The sequence below is a fragment of the Miscanthus floridulus genome, chromosome 5, assembly GCF_019320115.1.
Source record: "Miscanthus floridulus cultivar M001 chromosome 5, ASM1932011v1, whole genome shotgun sequence".
Classification (NCBI taxonomy): Eukaryota; Viridiplantae; Streptophyta; class Magnoliopsida; order Poales; family Poaceae; genus Miscanthus; species Miscanthus floridulus.
In genome coordinates this window covers 96,205,877-96,226,301 of record NC_089584.1, presented here as the reverse complement: position 1 = coordinate 96,226,301, position 20,425 = coordinate 96,205,877, and the positions used below count along the sequence as shown (strand labels likewise).

At 43.8% G+C, this 20,425-nt stretch overlaps 2 protein-coding genes and 2 long non-coding RNA genes across 5 annotated transcripts; 1 reads left to right on the top strand and 3 right to left on the bottom strand.

The window, feature by feature from the left end:
- The first annotated feature begins 2,546 nt into the window (after nt 1–2,546).
- Nucleotides 2,547–5,229, top strand: LOC136452680 (uncharacterized). The gene is made up of 3 exons (XM_066453266.1): nt 2,547–2,836; nt 2,953–3,243; nt 3,674–5,229. Exons 1-3 carry the CDS (start codon nt 2,732–2,734, stop codon nt 4,895–4,897), a joined length of 1,620 nt encoding a protein of 539 aa, XP_066309363.1. The 5' UTR covers nt 2,547–2,731; the 3' UTR covers nt 4,898–5,229.
- A 531-nt stretch (nt 5,230–5,760) lies between these two features.
- Nucleotides 5,761–8,461, bottom strand: LOC136452679 (uncharacterized). The gene is made up of 2 exons (XR_010758884.1): nt 8,431–8,461; nt 5,761–7,162 (listed from the first exon to the last, which is right to left on the bottom strand). It is a non-coding gene; the product is annotated as an uncharacterized lncRNA (long non-coding RNA).
- A 241-nt stretch (nt 8,462–8,702) lies between these two features.
- LOC136452678 (uncharacterized) lies at nt 8,703–10,421 on the bottom strand. 2 transcript variants are annotated; one of them, XR_010758882.1, is made up of 4 exons: nt 10,093–10,421; nt 9,889–10,011; nt 9,167–9,200; nt 8,704–8,896 (listed from the first exon to the last, which is right to left on the bottom strand). It is a non-coding gene; the product is annotated as an uncharacterized lncRNA (long non-coding RNA). The 2 variants fall into 2 exon arrangements; XR_010758883.1 differs by lacking the exon at nt 9,167–9,200 and having other exon boundaries at nt 8,703–8,896.
- A 350-nt stretch (nt 10,422–10,771) lies between these two features.
- Nucleotides 10,772–17,495, bottom strand: LOC136452677 (uncharacterized). Its single transcript, XM_066453265.1, has 13 exons — nt 16,868–17,495; nt 15,827–15,939; nt 15,694–15,750; nt 14,607–14,702; nt 13,478–13,548; nt 13,344–13,386; nt 13,113–13,193; nt 12,944–13,003; nt 12,531–12,599; nt 12,247–12,344; nt 11,901–11,949; nt 11,774–11,818; nt 10,772–11,602 (listed from the first exon to the last, which is right to left on the bottom strand). The coding sequence occupies exons 1-13, from the start codon at nt 17,454–17,456 to the stop codon at nt 11,108–11,110; spliced, it is 1,866 nt and encodes a 621-aa protein (XP_066309362.1). The 5' UTR covers nt 17,457–17,495; the 3' UTR covers nt 10,772–11,107.
- Between the last annotated feature and the right edge of the window lie 2,930 nt (nt 17,496–20,425).

Below are 20,425 nucleotides of genomic sequence, written 5' to 3'. Positions count from 1 at the left end.
AACGTCGTTCGGAGGCATAAACACAAACCATGTTAAATAATAACCTGAAGGCTAACCTTTTTCATGTTCGAGTGTATCAGGTAGTTCTGAATTTCTTTACTATCATCCTGTTGACACGACCTAGGAAGGTAAACCTGAAAAAGTGAAAAGTTGACGAAATAGATAACACTCTAGGTACATATATATCTGAGTAATGTAGGATCTGTAGAAGGGAACAGTGCAGGTTTCCAATGCGAAATATGGGACCTTTGATAACACAGAAAATACTTGGAAACCGCACACTGACTAAGTTGGCAGAACATAAAATGCTTTTTTTCATCCTTGCAAGATATAAGTATCCATATTCAGAAAGAATAAGTAGGGTTTGAAATTAGCTCAACTGACCATTCAAAAAAAGAATAGTATTGCATCTTTGCAAAATATGGAGTATTCATATTCTGAAAGACCATTCAAATATTCAAAATTTATATTATAATGATTTCAGATAGGTTAATTTTGAGAGGCAAACAGACCTTAAATCGTTGCAGTAAGAAAAAAAAGGCACCAAATCAACAGGGTACCAACAAAATATGTACGTATGCCGATTCTCATCCTGCTTGCTGCAGTGATAGGGCAGGCGCTAGATCACATCCATGAGAACAAAATCAATGTACAGATGCATAAATTGAAAACCAATTAGATGAAATGGAGCTCAGGTGGTCAAGGGAACCCCTCTTCGACAGCACTTACAAAAATCGCGCGAGAGAGGAATCGAAGGAGGATTCCGTGCGGCGACTGCAGTGCCGTGTCCAGCCGTAGCACCCGCTGCATCACCGTGCCTGCACTTTGGTCGTCCTGCACACCACACTTGCACATATGGTAAGTAGTCATCGGTATAAACTCTGTAGTCAAAGTAATTTGAGAAGGAGAATGACCATAGGCATGAGCAAAGCTTACCAAGACAATAATGATCTGGCAGGCAAGGAAGCTGGAGTATCCAGATTAATCTTAATGAACTCTCAACCCTGAAATTATCACAAAGAGAAAACAGAGAGTATTTGTTTGTCTTGCTTAAGCAGAACACTTGATGCGGTATTGCTACACTGAAGGACATTGTAGTACTCAGTCTTGATAATTTACACGATCCTAATTAGGTTCTCACCGAAACAGTGAGAACACTTGATGTGGTATTGCTACACTGAATTATTGCCAAGCAGCCACGGCAAAAACAGTGAAATTCAAAATCAGAAACAGTGGGACGAAAGTAAGGTTCTCACCGAAACATGATAGGTTAATAATTCAAACCTTGCAGTTCCATGTTTGGCATTTCCCTTTTTTGTGTAGCACCAACCAAACTGACGTTTAAAGGCATAACATCGCAAGAGACAGCAATCCATCAAACATTTTCAATTGTTTGCTGTAATCGTAGTTGGCTAGTTAAAAGAAATTTTATGGAGGAACATATACAGACAAAAAAAAAGATTAGAAGAACAAAGTGTGTAGGTGGTCACTACCTGAACCTGTCTGGAAAACATGTGAGAAGTTTTTTACCAGAACAGAAAGGGTACATGAACCAAATTATTAATCGTAATCGTTGAAACCACACAAGGAAGAAAATAATAATTGAGAAAACAGGAGTTACAATTTTTACCTTTCTTTGCTTGCATCAGCCATGAATTGGAATTCCTACTACTTGCTGCTTGGTACTGTCATTGAGCACTTATTAGTCGGCTTATCAGCTAGAATCTACAGTAATTTTCTCTCACAACAAAATAGCTTCAGTCCTACCATTTATTTTTATATTTATATCTAGATTCAAATTTAAATACAAGTATACCGGATATGATATAATTGGATATGAACATTATAAATATACGATTTAAATATATAAATACGGTATCGGATATTGAATATCCAGACTCGATATTGACGGATTAAGACCTCTCTAAATATGCATTTACCCTGTCCACCGCCGCCACCCACCACCAGATTTCGCCGGATCTCCAGCCCACATGTGGACGGACTCCGCCGAGAGCTGAAGCGAAGAGCCTGGCAGCATATCCGTCTCGCTCTCCGAGGTCCACCACGCTTGTTCTCCGCTTCCCCAGCCCGCCACCCTCATTTTTATCCCAGCCCGCCACCCTGATTCGGCGCCGGCGGAAATCCAAGGTACTGTAGCGACACTGTTGCGCACTGCCGCATTTGTTTTCATTTGATAATAATTGTTCCATCGTTGACTAATTAGATTCAAAACGTTCGTCTCGTAAAGTACAACCAAACTGTGCAATTAGTTTTTAATTTCGTCAACATTTAGTACTTCATGCATATACCACAAGTTTAATGTGATGGAAAATTTTCTTTTTGCATAGTGCCAAATTCTGGAATTTGGGAGCTCAACATAGCCCCACTTGCTCGGCGCTGCCCCCATTTTTATTCCTCCCCGCGCCTCGAACCCCACCCCACGTCCCCACCACCGCTCTCGGAGTCTCGGCGCTTTGCTTGCCTCCTCAGTTTTCACCTCTTTTTTTTTCCCCCTCTCATCAGTCTCAGCGTCTCCCAGACGGCTCACATTGGGGGCTCTGCTTTTTGAGATTTTTTTTCCTGCATGCAACAGCAACAAGTGCATACTCGTCCCTCCCTCTTTCCCCGCCCCTTCCTCCTCCCGCTTCGGATTCCCAACCCCAGCAGCTCAGGCTCCCGCTCCCGCTCCCCTCACAGCACCAGCCCAAAACCCTAGCCACACCGCCCACGCATGGCCTCCCCCGCGCGCCCCGCCGCCGCCTCCGTCTCCGTCTCCGGCGCCTTCGGCCTGCCCCCGGACGCGCGCTGCTCCTACGACCAGCCCCGCCGCTGCGAGGTGCCCGCACTCTGCTCTGCTCTGCTCTCGTCGCTATCTCTTGATTTCGAATTTCTTCCCTTCCCTCGGCGCCTGACAAACCGACACCGCGCCGCCGCGCCGGGCACGGCTTGCAGGACGAGAGGCTGGTGCGGACGTTCGTGGCCGCCTACGGGCAGCCGCCGCAGCAGCAGCAGGACGGCGGCTTCTACCCCAAGGACGCCGTGATGGCGGCCGTGGAGGAGTGCATGCGGAAGCAGGCCGACGCGCTGCTGCACTCGCTCGACGGCATCGGGGGCAGGCTCGCGCAGCTCGAGGTCTACTGCTACAAGCTCGAGAGGTCCATCGGGGAGCTGCGCAGCGACGTCATGGACTACCACGGCGAGAGCACCGCCAACTTCAGATGCATCGACAAGAACCTCAGACAGGTAAGCGTGTGCGTGCCTGCCTTCTCCGTGGACCGTGCATCTTGGATTGGATCCCGGTGCGCCAGTTGGCTTCTGTTCTGGAGTAGTAATGCCGCCGAGTAAAGAGTAATGGCAGACAATGACAGTGCGATTTGGATTTCTCACTTACTATGTTTGATGTACAGCGCTTCATAGACTTGTCATGTTTGGCTTGGCTTATCAGCCAACGAACAATATTTTTCTCTCACACCAAACCAGCCAATAGTACTGACTTATAAGCCAAGCAAACCCAAACGAACGTGGCGTTAACTAATTGTTTATTTCCCTGAAAGTGAAAGCTAGTACATTCGGTGGAGTCAACTTACGGTTCCCGGAGATGAGATTTTTCTCACTTGGTTCTGAGACTAACAGCTAGCATATTTGATAACCAGATCTACATTTTGGTTGCCAGGTCCACAAATCCTTGCAGGTTCTCCAGGATAGGCAGGACTTAGCTGAAACTCCAAAAGAACTCAGCAAACTTCAACTAGCACATGATGCGCCCTCTCAGAAGGGTGAGGCCACTGGTTTTTCCATGCTCGCGCCAAGGGAAAATGACCACAGCAGCACACAGGCTCCAAAACACGAGGTCGCACTTTTGCCGCTTCACCAAGTTAACGGGATGCAGTCCCCTGCTGCCGTGCAGGTCCAAACCAGCAACGGGTTTGTTCTGCAGCACCTGGTGCCCGTCACTTTGAGCACGCAACATGATCAGCAGCAGTTGAACCAGGCTCCTGTGTACTATGTGCAAAGCCCGGATCATGCTAAATCCACCGAGAGCAAGGCGGTGGAACCTTTGGTTCAAGTTGTGCAGCCACTTGTTCACAACCCTGAAGCCATGGTTCAAGTTGAGCTACCTCAGAAATCTAGTCAAGCAACTGAATTGTACCCTCAGCCTCAGAGTCACAGACTACAGATGCCTACCCAGCAGGTTGATTCGCATACATGGCATCCCCAACAGCCCATGGTGCAACAGCAGCAATACATTATTCAGCAAGTTTCACGACATATGGCTCAACAACAGTCCTCATCTCCTCAGTCTCAGAGTGCTCAAGCCACACCCTTATTTCCTCCATTCAGTTCCCCAAAGCCTGCCAGTTCTAACACTGAGCCAATTACAAGTAGTGTGGTTGGGCAGACTCCATACTCTTCATCGCAGCAACAGCAGCAGCATGAAGTTGTCCATTCATTTTATGGCCAAGGCAATACAGTATTGCTTCCTGTAGCAGATCATAATGCTCAGCATCAGCAACCACAATCAGTGGTGCAGCTACACAGCCAGGGCCCCTGTCCACCTCAACCAAGCAAGCCCAGTCACTGCAGTGTTGCATCCTATGCTGTTCAAGGAAATGGCCAGACTTACAGCTCCACATACAAGAACCCTTCTAACTGCCCTGCAACTGTTGTAGCTCTTCTGCCTCAGCCTCCAGCTACTGCTTCTATGGCGTATCATCCCTTGGGACCACAGGTCGTGCACAATCATCCATTTGGAAATATGGTTGAAACGGCTAGTGTGGTAGGGTATCCATGGGATCAAGTTGAGATACTCCCAGTGGTGACTGCAGCCCAACCTGTAATGGTTGATAAGCTTAATGCTGGCAGCAATGTAACATCCCCTCGTGAGTGGTCAGCATAGTGGACAATGCTCGTGAGTGGTCAGCATAGTGGACAATGCGCGATGGTACATTTCACTGCTTCCACAACTTACTACTATACATATACTGCAGTTGGAAGCTCATAAGGTCTATTTTATCTGGCTCCTTTTTTCCCATCAGCCAGCAGATTAGAACAGGTCCTTCTACCTTTTTCAGCTGAAGGTCAATCTGAAATAAGAAAAGTAGGTTAGCTGAGTCATCACTGTTGGCATATGTCCTCACTTTTAATGGACATATCTCCTTGTAACCGAACTTATATGCCTTTCTTATATGAATATATGACGGGTTTACATCAGCTTGTCAGATGTTTGCTAGGTTACATTAGTTTTTAGCAGCTGCTGCTTTCTCACAGAATCTGTCACGCTTGATCTAGTTGGTTTTGTGCATGGCATGAAGACATAGCTGTACTTTGAACATTTTGATGCATTTCATCTCGTCTACTTTTCTTAGCTTGCTCTACCAAACACAGAACAATGCTCGCTGCAGATTTGCAGAACGCAAGTGCTACGGTACATCAGAAATAGTAATGCTGAAAACTGGTTATAATTATTTATGAAATAGCAATAGTTCTCAATTGTCATTGCATTAGAAATTGAGAATGCCTCTGAAGCTTAGGGTCGTCAGAACTACCGATATGTGTGATTTCCATACATTACAGGTAGAACTAGGTAGGTAGGCGCGCTTCGCTGTGCCTGTATGCTTCTATTTGCTTGAGCATCTTGCGTAGGGCTACATTGACGTGTGGGCATGCCGTAGTTTTTTTATTGTCTTCTAAAACATTAAGATGGAGGTACTCCTAACAAACAGAAATTGCCAGGCACATGGTGCAAGGAACAAAACATAGTTATGTTAATCCATTTCGCGTATAAGGAGCAGCAGGCATACTAACTGAGAAATTCGGATGCATGACATAACATATACAATTAGTGGCAAGTTTAGCCAGGTAGCACACTGAGGGACAGAATGCTCCATCAATGAATATACAGTAAGTAGTCTAAACCAACTGAATGGTAAAAAGCAGATGGTCTAAGTCTTTGGTAAAGCTGATTGGAAGTGGACGTCAGCATCATTGGCCTTGATAGGACTCCTGAAAGCTATATCTGTATGAATACTCCATTAATGTACATATACAGTAAGTGTTCTGAATACTCCATAGAATCGCTAGGTGCTATCTGCATGTTATATCTGTATGAATACTCCATTAATGTACATATACAGTAAGTGTTCTGCATCAGCTGGATGCGAGAAACGGGTGGTCCAAGTCAATGGTAAAGCTGATCAGGAGTGGACAGTAGCATCATTAAAGCCGACCTAGCTAAAGCTGATCAGGAGTGGCCATGGTAATTTGTTTGATGGCAAATGAGCAGAAATATTCAAGAAAAAAATTAGGTAGAGTTTTGTCATGCCTAGTTATGTTTGGGAGAAACTGTATAAATGGGCTTTTTCCAAGTGAGATTCACCATGGCCATGTAATCCCTGCAAGGATTGGCATGCAAATGTGAATCCGTGATTAAAAAGGATGACATTTTGAATGTAGCCACTATCAGTTTAATTCAAGAATATGTAATGCCAATAGAAGGGGGCTATGAGAATATTTGATAGCCACAATCAGTTTAATTCAAGAGTATGTAATGCCTATAGGAAGCTATGAGAGACGATAGAGGCTATAAAATGAGCACATACGGTGCAAGTAGTAGTGATCAGTATGGATCCCCAAAGAAACAATTATAGCAAGAAAAGTGAGAATCAATATATTGGAAAGTAGGATGGTCTGGTTTGTTTAGAGATAGGTTGCATGAAGAACACGTACGTAAAGTCACAAAAAATAAAAACAGATGACAATGTCTGAGTATAAAGCAAAGTGGGTAATTATAGCACAACTTTTTTAAGTTTCAAATGTAAAGTTGTCATGCAAAGTAGAAGGTGATAGTGGAGGGCAATTCTCTTTATGGCTGAGCTACTTGAACAGTCCGGTGGAAATGAGACATATATAGTAAAGTATAATCATCTTCTTCGTTGTGCAATATGCTTAGTGTATGCCTGTTATGTTAGCTCTACAGATGACAAATTTGGGAATAACACGGTAGCAACAGGGGGCATGGGTTCAGTGGCATACCAGAGGCTTAGGTAGCCCTGAGCTGGTGATCATTGCATTGAAAAGAAACTGAAGCTTGACTCTGAACTGGAGGCAACATTCAGGAATCTGACATTGTGTTCATATTTAAGGCTGTTCTCAAAGATTTGGGCTGTACAGAGTACAAAAAAAATTAATTTCAGACCAGGTTATCATTTAGTACCATATATTGCAAAAGTAAAAAAAAAAAAACTTTTTAACACACTGTATACATGCCTTGGCATATATACTTTGGCATTTGGACTTGTAAAGGTGCATGGATCATGTTAATTCTGTTTTCAGTATTTTGTAAGCAACTGTGCATGTATGCAGATAAGCTGACCCAGAACATTCTATAATGGAAAAGGATCATTCGCAACAAAAGCAATTAAGGTCTAAGTAATATAATATCGCTAGAGGCTAAATAAATTAACTGCAGAATTTTGCTGCAGGAAATTTTCAGTAAGGCTGCATCGTTTTCTTTTAAGATTTTCTTGAACAAAGTTTCCTTGTCAACATTAACATGGAATCTATTAAGCGAATGAAGGCAAAATTAACAGCTTGTAGCTTCAAATTGTACGGACAAAAAAGGAGGCATGAACATTATGTAGCATTGTAGCGTGATAAGTAAATAGAACAGCTCAAGCCGAAAGCAGGTGCAAATAAGCAATACTACATTCATTAGAACATCATCAATCCTTAACATTCCATAATGCCTTATTAGGCTTCTGTATTGATACAGCAGAACATATTTTCCATCTATATATTAAAGAACAAATTAGCAGCAGCAGCAGCTCCCAAACTAATGTGATAGCCTGCAAAATCAAAGATGTACCGAACAAAGTAATAAGGAAACAACGAGGAAAATGTAAGGGGACTAATTTTACAAAAAGGGACGATAATAGCTGCGATTAATATAGAAGACACACAATTTGTGGGCAGAATATATATTCAGAGTCCTACAATTACAAATGTTTCAGACAATTATTTGCATATATGAATCGCATCTGATTAGAAACCACTATCCCTATGGTAATACAAAGTGGTCAGACTTCTCCAAATTATAGTTTATGATATTAATCAGTTGATCTTTCTAGGGTCAAGAATACTAATTTCACTGAAGCCAACAACTAAATTGGATACGAAGCTGAATAGGTAAAGAATAGAAGAATAGAGTGAGCAGGATACACATGCGGGAGTCTTCCCATTTACTACTTGAATTCCTATAACTGTCAACGTACATGAATCAGGGAAGAGCAGGATGCACTTGACAGATAAGAACATATTTAAGTGGCTTTTCCTCTACAGAGATAAAATTTTATTATGCCATCATCACCAAGCAATACAAATCATGGGTACGTATTGGTATCAACAGCGAGACATCGAAGAGAACATACTTACATGAGCAGTGACAAATTTGTATTAACACTAACCTATTTAGAGCAAGAGAAAAATTAATTGAATGGCAGTGCGATAAACAAACATCGATGATAGTCTGTCTACAAAATACGTACACATGAATGAAGCTGTTTGAAACTTGAATTCGAATCATGTAACCCCAATTTTAGTAAACCACCATAAACTGAACTAATAGAACAAAATAAAGCGTAGCACTTACCTGTGAGAGAACCATCAAACCTTGTAATTGCCTTTTCCTAAATGACATATGCATTGCCTTTTCCTAAATTCACATGGAGCGAAACAATTGAACTTTGTGTGCCATTAGAAGGAAAGGCGGTGATAGTGCATACTGCATACCCCTCATGTGTATCAGAAATAATGCCTTCGAAGCATCAGATCATCAGTCAGTAAATTCATCTGAGCAAGAAAGGTCCCTGCACCAGTGATATGGCACATTGCGTATGACCTGCACACATCACGATCAGAGACTCTAAGATCTAGGAACACATGTGACTTATATGAAAATAATGTGGACTGCATTTTGAACAATTGGTCATCAAGAATATTAGGTGTAGTACGTACCCTTTAATATTTCACATTGGATAGCCCAACACTGAACTAACTAACGTTAAAAATCTAAAAATAGAGGCAGTGCACATAACAAAGAAAAGATCGGCACACACCAGACATGAACAGTTCAGGCAATAGGAAAATTACCACGGCAAACTAAATTTACCCTTTAAAAACCAAATGAGGAAGTGAAGCTGTACCTGAAAATTCACAAAGGTCATGTTTGTTAGCCAATAAAAAATACTAAGCTCTGAAATTTTATGAAAGAGGGAGAACAAAGAAATTTAGCAGAGCTATATTTTGTGCAGGTACAACTGAACCTTAACTTTGACATTGCCAACACGCCTATGCAGATTAACGATCATAAATTGCAATTGATCGGACTCAAGAGGTAACTTTGTAGGCACTTGTTAACATTAGCTTCTCTAAGATCTAGCTCAATGAGAAACTAAATATCTATGTCCATGTTTTAATGGCCTTGTTGTATCAAACGTTTTGACCTGAACCCAAAAAAATATGGAATGGGGCGCAGAGGGAATTTTTAAGCCTACAATATACACAATCAAACGCAAACACGGTAGCAATCTATGTTTCATGAGGAAACTGGAACTTGGAAGCAAGTATGAGCTAATTTTGCCCTTAGGGAGCAACACCTTTTTTTTTGGCTTTTGTGACCTCATCTTATAGTAAACATAGGCAAGCAATTCTACAACAGAAGTACATATTACCATATGAGTAATCCATGATCTTTTCATTTTAGAAAAACAAAACATGGAGACTACACATAAAAAGAAGCACACTCCTATTCCCATCATGGCAGGCCAGTTGCAGTGAACAACCGTAAATTAAAGCATATAATGGGAAAAAAGCAAGAGTAGGATAGCAAACCAAACACGGGTGTTGGGGGCCTGAGATGAGCGCATCCTATCTGTGAGGAAGGAATCGCCAATTGGCGTGGGGATGTATACTGAGTAGACGAACAGCTGAATATCAGCCATCAAAGTCCAAACCCTACGATAGGAAACCAAGTCAATTTGAGGGAATCAAAGAGGCAGAGCAAAATTAGAAAATAAACAGAGGAAACTGGAGCACCTGGGCGAGACCGCTGTCCGCCATTCTTGCTCCCCTCGTGGCACCTGGGCGTCGTCCACAGTTGGAACCTGATAGCGGTGGAGATGAAGATATGGGCGGACGGTAGACGGCGCCTCTGCCCCGGGTCTTCCCGCGCCCCAAGCGTCGTCGTTATCGCCGGCTCTCCGTCGCAGATCGGCTCGCGCAGCCGCCGCCGGGGATGTTCGCGGTATCCGTGTGCGGCGCAGCTGGAGGAGAGGAAGAGGTAAAGAATCCCCGCGCGTAGCCGGCGGCAAGGCCGGGCGCCACATCTGCGCGCGCCGCGGTCGAGGGAGAGGAGGGCGAAAGGGGCGAGGCGGAGAAGGCGAGGTGCGTCGCTGGACGGTTTTCATTTTTTGTTTTTTTAGGCCGGTTAATGGGGAGAGGCCACAGCGATGGATGGACACGCACGAGCAACGTGGCTGCATACGATTGGTAAACAGTAACCCGAGCGCTCTCAGCGCGTGGATTCTAGGAGCTTTATGGAGTTTCATGTCCATTTGTTTTTACCACGCTGTCCTTCTAAATGCAGTTTAAAAGTAGAATGTCCAATTTTTCTTTACAACGTTGTCCTTCTAAATGCAGTTTAAAAGTATGGATGTACATTCTTGACTGAAAAATAATATGTTTTGAACCTACTATTCGGTGATTAAGGCCATCATCCCATCAATCAAATATGTCGAACATAATATTCCTCTCGCTGATTGCTGAACAGAAGTCACCGACCGATACCATTATAAAAAGAATACAAGCTAGTCGCCAAAATTGCTGCAGCATAAATAAAATAACTGAATCTTCGTTTCATCTAGTTTGATCTCTATTACATAAAGAATAGCAAATAAACAGACAAACAAGCAAATCATACGATGGGCCTTCTGGAGCTGCTGATAACTTTCACCATTCACATCGGATGCCATAATGTGACATGATACTCTTCTCAATGTCAAATTGAGTCAAATTGAGCTGGACCTTGCGACCATACTATAAACGCTGTTAGTTACCACTTACTAACATGTGTGTACTTTGGGTGTGTATTCGTGAATCTGTCATACTCCTTTGGTCCTTTCCTCCGTTTGCTGCTTTCTGCTTCCCGCTTGGATGATCTGTCCTGTCTGAACCCATTTGCAACATCACTACTGCCTGAGGCACCAGCCTTCGACTTCTTTCGTGATTTCTGTTTTGATTTTGAGGACTTCCGTTTTTTAGATGGTGACGAACTAGTGTCCTCGGATGTGGATTGACTATTTCTGGGCAATGGTTCATCCTCATTTATCACATGCCAATTATACACTGCATCATTCTCACTGTCAAACTGTTGGGTGATCGGTTCCCACGGTTCCGCTAACATATCTTCATTGTTCCAGCCTTTCCGATCAAGGAGAACTGAATCTGGTCTGACAATGGTACCCAGAATGCTCCTATTATGTCCCAAACTTACAAGCGAGTTTGCATCAGTTAACACAGAGTACGCCTTGGAAAATGCTGATTTCACCTGAAAAAAAGGGGATTTATTCAAGGTTTTCTTATGTCGAAAGATTCCAGAGTAACAGTATCATTGCAAAAGACAAAATGAGTTAAAGCATCAAACAGTTCCAGTATCACGTCCACAGCATCAGCAACATGCACTACAGAAGCATGAGTAAAAAATCAATAGAGTAATTACCTTAAAGTAGTTAAAGGAATTCTTTCCGATATCATTATCTGGTGCCTGGACATCATGAGTTGAATGAGTTAATCAATTGCAACTCAAGATCTTCAAGTTAGATGAAAAAGAATGGACAGGTATTTACCATGGGATCCTGAATCGCTAATAGATGTGGCCGATCATGATTCATAAAGCTACAAAAGCATAATAAAAGAAGAATCAGAGAAGCGCAGGAATAAACTAGTATAAAAAGGTTAGAATCTGGAGAGACTAAATAATTTCGCCCTACCACCTGACAAGTTCTCCAATTATTAAAGGAATTAAAGAAATTCACATATCTCTCTATTGCTAGTCTACAAATACAACAGAATATTTTTAAACAAATGAACAAACTAAATGAAAGCAAGATATGTTGCCAGCTCGACAAAATTTGCAAGTCAATAATCAGTGAGTTGTCTGGCATAAGTTCATCTAGTAAATCATCAGCTTACTCTTTATCACTCTTCAAGAAAAAGGTCCTTGAAGAATTGCATGATATTCCAACATCCCAATGGTTCAACTTCCGTCCATAAAAATAAAAAAACCTGACCTGTCATAAAAGAGCAGGAAAATATAAAGGGGTGTCCTTTGACTTTTCTTCACTGTCACAAAGAGAAATCTCAAGGGAGAATGAAACAAGAATTTCAAGGTAGGAAAATAAAGCTCACATTTTGCAGTGAGCCAATATGAAAATATTCTGAGCCTGAAACAATATAATAACAAAAGTATCACTTACCAAAAGAATTCCCAAATTGTGCTCCTTGGACTGATGATACCCGAGAATATCTTTTCCTCCCCAGACCAACTAAGAACAAAAAACACAGTGGTAAATGATTTATTAGAAAGAATGAATTTTCAGGGCCACAAATAATATGGAACTTCAGAAAAGCAAAGAATAACACTACAAGTGAAGTACAATGCAGCTGAAATAGTTGTGTTACAAGTGTTTAGAGCTAAATAATTCAGTTCTATTAATTGAACTTCAACATTTTTTAGGAAAACTTAAACAGCAACAAAACATCATCTTTGCTTTCAACCATCGAATTATAGGTTTATACAAGTTTCAAATATCAACTCAAAATCCTGCTTGAAAGATCATAAGGAAAAGGCTTTCCAGAATCCAGATCAAAAAGCAAAATCCCATTTCACCTGTAGATGTGTGATCAACATCGTGAGAAGAGCATATGATCCAATTCCACCGGTATAGACCTACCAAAAAAGTGTAATGGTTGTTAGAAGTTTGGGTCGACACAACAATTCAAGATAACCACCTTATAATTACAGGAGTAACAAGTCACTGACTTTTGTTCAATTGTACCTCATTGAGCTCTCTCTGATGCAGAAAAACTTTCAGAATCATACATAAAGGTCTTAAAGCAGGCAACTTCTTCACAGCATCCTACAGTATAAAATGGAAAAGATCATTGTGGTAGTTCAAAACAATCAGGTGAGCCAAAGTACATGTTGAACATCTGCCACAGATTAGCTTCAAACAGAGTACATGCTGCCTCCGTTACTGGAGTAGTTAGTTTCCCAGTTGAACAAGTACCTTGATGAAGTCTGCTGCCTGCGGCCCACCATCTATATCAAAGCTGGAACAGAAAAGGAAGATTATTAACAGAGAACTGGGACAACAGAAAAAGAAGTCGAGTATTGGTCTGAGCAATGAAAACAAAACTGCACCTGATGTCAAAAGCTATTCCACTCTTTCTTTCCACAAACTTCACAATTGGCACACGTGCCTTTGCTATTACCTGACACAAAAGAAAAACAGTAGTCCATTGACAAAATAAGCAACTCAGTAACTAATAGTTGACAAAGTGGCAATGTCCAATGTTCCAGACAATGGCATTTGGTCACTGCCGGTGCCGGACTACAGATTAGATTTGAGGTATCACGGGGTTGGTTCATTGTGGCATTGGCGCGTCAACTAGGGCTAGCAATTCAGCCTTCAGGAATGGGGATGGTAGGCAGATGGGCAAAACGCTTGGTCACTGGCCAAAAGGGAGGGAGGGAGAGGAGAGGGGAGCGGCGCTCAAGTGTCAAGACACGAAACTGGACTGATTTATTGGGGATATTGAACCAGTTCGCACTGGTAGTTCGGGGGATGGGAGGGGGGGATTTGCCATTTTGTGAGTCAGGTGAATGTGAGAGGGATTAGGTGGGCCATGCTAATAGTGGCAAAAAATTCAATGCCCAGATTCACTGACTCAAGCCTGGCCTCTCTTGCTCTTGCATTGCTAATTACTTACTCCTACCTACCAAATTAGGCACAGCAGCAGCGAGCTACTTGCGGCTGCAACTTACAAAACTTTCCACTATCTCTAGCTTGTTTGTTTGCTTCACACTTCTCAAGTGCCTGTGCTGGTCACGAGATCCTGCCCGTGCTGCTTGTGCGACACGTTCGTCAGGCAGCTCAATGACACCAAAGGCTCCACACTTTACACCCTCCTCATCTTTCTAAGCCTCGCCATCGCTATCTTCTTTCCTGTGTGTTTCTCTGCTTCATATTGGAGGACGGCAATAGGCAGGTCGGCGGCCATGGGGGCCAGGACCAGCAATTTGCAACAAAGGGCAAGGGATATCATGGCAAAATTAAGGTATGACAGCCCTCCGCCATGTTCCCAACCAAGGTAACCAACCAGTTATCATCCAACGTGGTTAATTCAATTGGATAACAGCTGTGTTGTTTCTTTGATGAGAAAAAACAGTGTTTTGTCCTCTAGAAACTCTTGTTATGAGTAGTTTATGAAGCAGAAAAGAAACTCTCAGAGATTCTTGCACAATATTTAAAAAGAAGTGAGAACTGGACCTGTATTTTTTTAGCAACGCCTTTCTGAGACAATGCTTTTGCGAGAGCATATAGACCAACTTGAGGAGTCTTAACTCTGGACTCAAATATTACAACCTGCAACAACAAGCCTAATATGAACTTAAGCAGATAAAGGAGATAGGCATTTCATAAAAAAGAAGGTGCATGACCCTGTGTGTCCAGGTGAAACATGGGAAGTGCAAGTTTACAACAAGCTTAGGTGATGTACCCTAGAAATTTTCTTTATCAGATTACTCCATCCATGCCACTATGTTTGTCCATAGCACACCGGCGCACTAACCCAGTATGTGTTTCAAGAAAATTCAATGTGAAATGACTGTCCATGCCCCTGTTAAATAATATGATACAACCATTTCTCTTTGTCCAAAGCACTTGATTGTGAGACATTCGCTCGAGGTTGTGGACAAACATAGTGAAACGGAGGGAGCGTTACAAAGAACAAACAAAATAGGTCCGCCGATATCGAATTAGCTAGTGCAAATACAAGGAATTTCTCTCCCTTGTACTAGGAGCAGACTCTTGTCTCTCCTTTGTATTCTTGACACGCAGCTCTCCTATGTCATTCGAGAAAAAAAAAGTACAAGGTGAAGATAGGTCCATACAAACATAGCATGTCCTTCTGACCTACACATGACGATATTGCTAGCATGAACTGACACATATACCACTTTTCAGCTTCCCTATATGGCAGTTTTGTTGTTTTTTCTGCAATTGCAACAGCAGAAACATAGGATGGAAGTCCACCTTTACCTTTTTCTGTTACTATATACTCCCCTACTATTTATTCCATTATCTCAATCATATTGTTACTTATAGTAATAGCACTTTCTACTGCTTCAAATTTGATAGTGAATAGTTATAGCTATAAGGACCTAAAATGAGCCGTTAAACAAAATTAGAAGACAAAAAACAAATCTGCAGCTCTTCTCCTTCATAGTATGTTAAGAGACTAATACTGTCTAACAAAGTAAGCACTATGATCCAGCAATTAATACAACACAATGGAACAGATAAAGTGAAGCACCAAGCTAGAAATATAGAAAAACGAGGAAAGAAGAATGCTTACATCTATATCACTTGTTGGTAGATAGAGACCTGTCCTGAAAGATCCAAAAACTTCCACCTGCCATGCAAGAGTGGGAATCACCAAAATAGTTCACAGCTATTTGATACAAACTAGAGGGGAAAGAGTGTGATGCCTTGCACTGTGGCCATATATGTTTGACAACATCAGAGACATCTTGCACAGCAGCTGTTCGTGAAGATTGCTCTTCAGTAGAAGGTGAGATAAAATCACAGAAGTCAAGAATCTCTGCAACAAATATACAGTATTTTAGTACTCCAACAGTCAAATTATCCATCACAAAACCATATATACATCTGTGAGTTTTTATTGATCTCAGGTTCTACTAGTTCAAGTGCCAAAGATAAATGTGATTTGAATGTCTGGATCTACTGCATAAGTAGCTTTACTATTTCTTAAGTATAATATCAGACTGGTCCTTGAGACTGTTGTCTAACAAATTCCAACAAACAATCAGCTCTATCGGAACCAAAAAAGGTGTTTGGCATCATAGCACTCTCTACACAGTTTCTGCATCCAAATACATGAAGACCACACTACAAGGTACTCCCTCCATTCCAAACTATACTTCACTTTAGCTTTGTACTAAGTCAAACTTCTCTAACTTTGACCAAGTTTTTAGAAAAACGTATCTACAAGTTCAAGTACATAAATGCACTATCAAGATATGTCATGGAGAATTGAATGCAACTATTTTGGCACTCTAGCAGTATATTTTTCTATAAACTTGGTCAAAGTTAGAGAAGTCTGACTTGGGACAAACCTAAAGTGAACTATAATTTTGAACTGTAGTTAGAGAGTTTTGTTCATCATTTATATCTGTTTGATTTTTAACTGTCAAGAAGAATGCCACTGCAATGCTTTTTAATCCAAAGCACCAAAAGCCTCATGCAGATTTCAAGTAGACATTAGAGGTTCCTGAAGCTCTGTGTGGCAACCTATAGTTTACCTATTCTGATTTATTTACTCAACAAAATGTGATATTGAATCTGTTATATCTGATCACTTCACTCCATCAATAATTTAATGCCACAGCAGAGCAAAGTCTATTTAGTTGCGCGATAATTTAGACACAGGGGAAGCCACAAAATTCAAAACAATTCCAGAATTTAAGCTACCAAGTCCACTGAGCAAAGCACCAAACTAAAACCCTCACCCTTGTGTAGCTGAAACATGGGGCTCCTGAACCGCCTCCCTCCTCTGAACCACGCGCGCTCCGACCCCTGCGCCGGCTGGTCCTTCAAAGCATGGGAGCTAGAGGGCGTCGCCGCCGCAGCGGCCGGCGCCGGGGTCCGCGGGGACGCCGGCTCGGTCTCGGCCTCGACGGAGTCAGAGGCAGGGGCGGAAACGTCGAGCGAGAAGAAGTCCGCGGCAGGGATGTCCGCGAGCGCATCCCCAGCCGCCGTTATCTCGTTGCGGAAGACGGCGTAGGTCGCGGTCGCATCGTCCTCGTCCTGCCCCGCGGTGGCGGCGGTGGGGGCGTCATCGAGTGCCTCCTCCGGCGAGAAGGCGAAGTGCAGGCCCGGGAGGGCGTCGTAGACGTATTTCGTGGCGGGGGGAACGGACGCCTCGGCCTCCGTCTCCATGGCGGCTGGGGCTGCTGGTGCTGTGACGGCTGCTTGCCTCGGCGGCGCGGGGTAGTAGAGAACGACTCGTTTGCCCTTCCTCCCCCTCCTCCTTCGCTTCCGCGCTGGCGGTGGCGGCCAAGGCCACCCCCACGCGTTCGTCGCTTCCTGCAGAGCCATGGATTGGGCTTCTGAGGCGCGCGCTGGCTGGAGCCTGGAGTGGAGCAGGCGGGCCGCGCAAGTTTGCTGCCGGGGGTTTCGGCCGTGGCCAGGCCTATAAAAGGAGTGAAGTCGTAGCTCTGCAGGATTCATCCGCGGCCCACGAAACGTACCGAGAGCGGACTTCTTCTTTTTTTCCTTTTTATTGCTTCTCCTGTTTTTTTTTTCCTTTTGTGAGAGGGGTTCACGTTTTCTCCGAAAGCAGCGTTATACAAAACACTAGGAAATAAATTAATTTGAGTAGTCATGAAATTCGTCATTTTGATTTTGAGTTCAAAAGAGGTAACAGAACCATCTTGTATTTCACCCTATACTGGATAGCGCGTCCATACATTGCTACGGGATAGCTAACATTTTATACTAAAAACACACGAATCGCACGATAAAATAACAATACTATAAAATAAAATACCAATGTTAAAGTGATATTTAATCCAAAAAGCAAAGTTTATGAAATTAACACAATCACGGAGAGCGCGACGTCACAGGCTCATAAACCTACTTTATAGGCCTTTATGTGATGCAGCTAAGATAATATTTTATATCGGCAGAAAGAAATCTCCGATATCCATTTCTTTCATGCGCCAATAAATCTAGGCATCCTAAGTTCCACCGTATCTATGTACCATCCTGTTAACAGGTTCAAATATATATATATATACTGCGTGTTTTGAAAAATGTCCCACAAAAACCTAAAACAAAACATGTTATACTCGCATTCTCACAGTCTCACTCCGCGGCTGTGCCTCCCTCTGCCGATGAGGCGATGACACCCCCACCCCACCGTCGCCGGCCTCATCCCCTCCACCTCCCTCGCCTGCGACTTCTTATTCTCTAACCGGCCGCGCTCCCTCCGCCCCGGGCCCAGGCGCCATGACGCCACTTGAGGTCGCCCCGGGCCGCTCCCCCTCCTCAGACCTCGGACATGTCCCCTGCGCCGCAGCTCGATAACTCACCCGTCCGTGCCGCCGCTCGAGCTCGCCACGAGGAGCCCTGTTTGCTTGTGCACATGCAGATCCATCAATGCTCTTCGTCCCTTTCCAGCATGATTGATTTTTGTTTCACAAGAAGCATATTCCCCCATAAATAGGGGAGAATAAAAAATTTATGATTATGATTTTTTCGTACTTTTTAACTTTGCTATTTTACCTTTTTCGTGTCTTTTGAAATTGAAGACACCGTTTGTCCCTATTTTACATATCGTTAATTAGATTTTGATTAACATTTTAAAAAATGGTAATATTTAGGATAAAATGAGAAAAGACCAAATGTCGGTACAGAAAGTGACCAACTAGTAAATATTTATAGTTTTGTTGTATGTTGTGATCGGAGGTGGCCTAGCACTCAATGACACAGGATTTATACTGGTTCAGGCAACGTGCCCTACGTCCAGTTTGGGTCGGTCGATGACTTTATTCCTGAGCCCAGGTGCTCGAAGTCTGTAGTGGGGTTACAAATGAGAAGGAGAAAGGAGGGGTGTTCAAGAGGCCCGGTCGGGTCCGACCGGAAGGGTCGAGGGCGACCGGAACTCTGCTATGAGCTAGAAGTCCAAGCGTATGCTTAAGGGGTTGTGAGCTATCGATCTAGTGAGTCTGAACTTGAAGAAGTCGACCTCCTTTCGTTGGAGGGGGCGCATCCCCTTTTATAGATAAAGGGGATGGCTTTACAGGTGAGAGGGAGAGAGTACAGATGTTTCTATGTCTTGTTGCCCACGCCGACGAGGGTAGCGATGATGGTAGGCGCCCACAATACTGTTGATATCACTGTAGAATGCCAGGTGCACATGGGAGGTTGCGTTGGCTTCTTCAGGAAGGGTGGATGTCGGTACCTGCAAAATACTATTGTTATGTGAGGAGCTCTTACCACGAGTACCAGGTATGGTGAACCCTGGCGCCCACTATTGATGCCCAGAGGCATGGGGGGCTTTTGCTGCATGGGAGCTCAATGACGCCTATAATACTGTAGACATAAATGTCGGCGCCTATAATACTGTTTGTGTCAGGGTGTTTGTGAAGCACTGCTCCCACAGCCGTACAGGGTATGGTCCCTGTATCATGGTTTGACTTTGTGCACTACTTTCTCTGTTCGCCTCTGGTTCCTTCCGAGCGGGCGTCCCCGGTCGGATGGCCCTAGTCGGCCCTGGCCACGCCAGTCGGAGAAGAGCGGTAAACATGCTTCCTATGGGTCTCCGATCGGAGACGTGGGGTCGGAGTAGGAAGCAGTGTTCTTACGTACCCCGGTCGGAGAGACACGGGGTTGGAGTCGGAAGTAGGGCTCGGGGCAGGCCTTCCGATCAGAGAGGCCGTTCGGAGGTGGCTAGAGCCTGGAGCAAGTGCTCTAGTCGGACAGGTAGGCCAAAGAAGTTGACGAGCGAGTGTCGCTCTTCTTGGGCCAGACCTTCCGGTCGGCTGCTGGGCCGTCCCTTTGCCCTATTGTTTTTTAGACTCTTGGGTTGAGCCTTGGCGTGGAAGCCGATCCCCGAGGGACCCCGGGTTTATGAACCCGACAGGAGCCCCCGAGCCCCTCGGCAATTCGGGTAGAATCGTTCGGGGGATTTTTTGTCTTGCCGGTGGGTGCGCGCGAGTGCACCCACGGGTGTAGCCCCTGAGCCCCCAGGCGGTTCGGGCAGAACCGGCCAGGGGGTTTTTTTACGTTGCTAGTGGGGGAGGTTTTTTGTTCGGCGAGTGCATGCGAGCGCACCCGTGGGTGTAGCCCCCGAGCCCCCGGGCGGTTTGGGCAAACCCGTCTGGGGGGTGTTTGGAGCGTGTGTGCGTGTTTTTAGTCTGAGACGGATTTTTGTCAACCAAGGTGACGTTGTGTAGTCGAGGCGTTTTTAGGCACGAAGATCGGATTGAAACAGAACTTACTGATCCTAGTGTCGGTTGAAGGGTCGAGATGGCGACTAGAGGAGGGGTGAATAGTCTATTCTA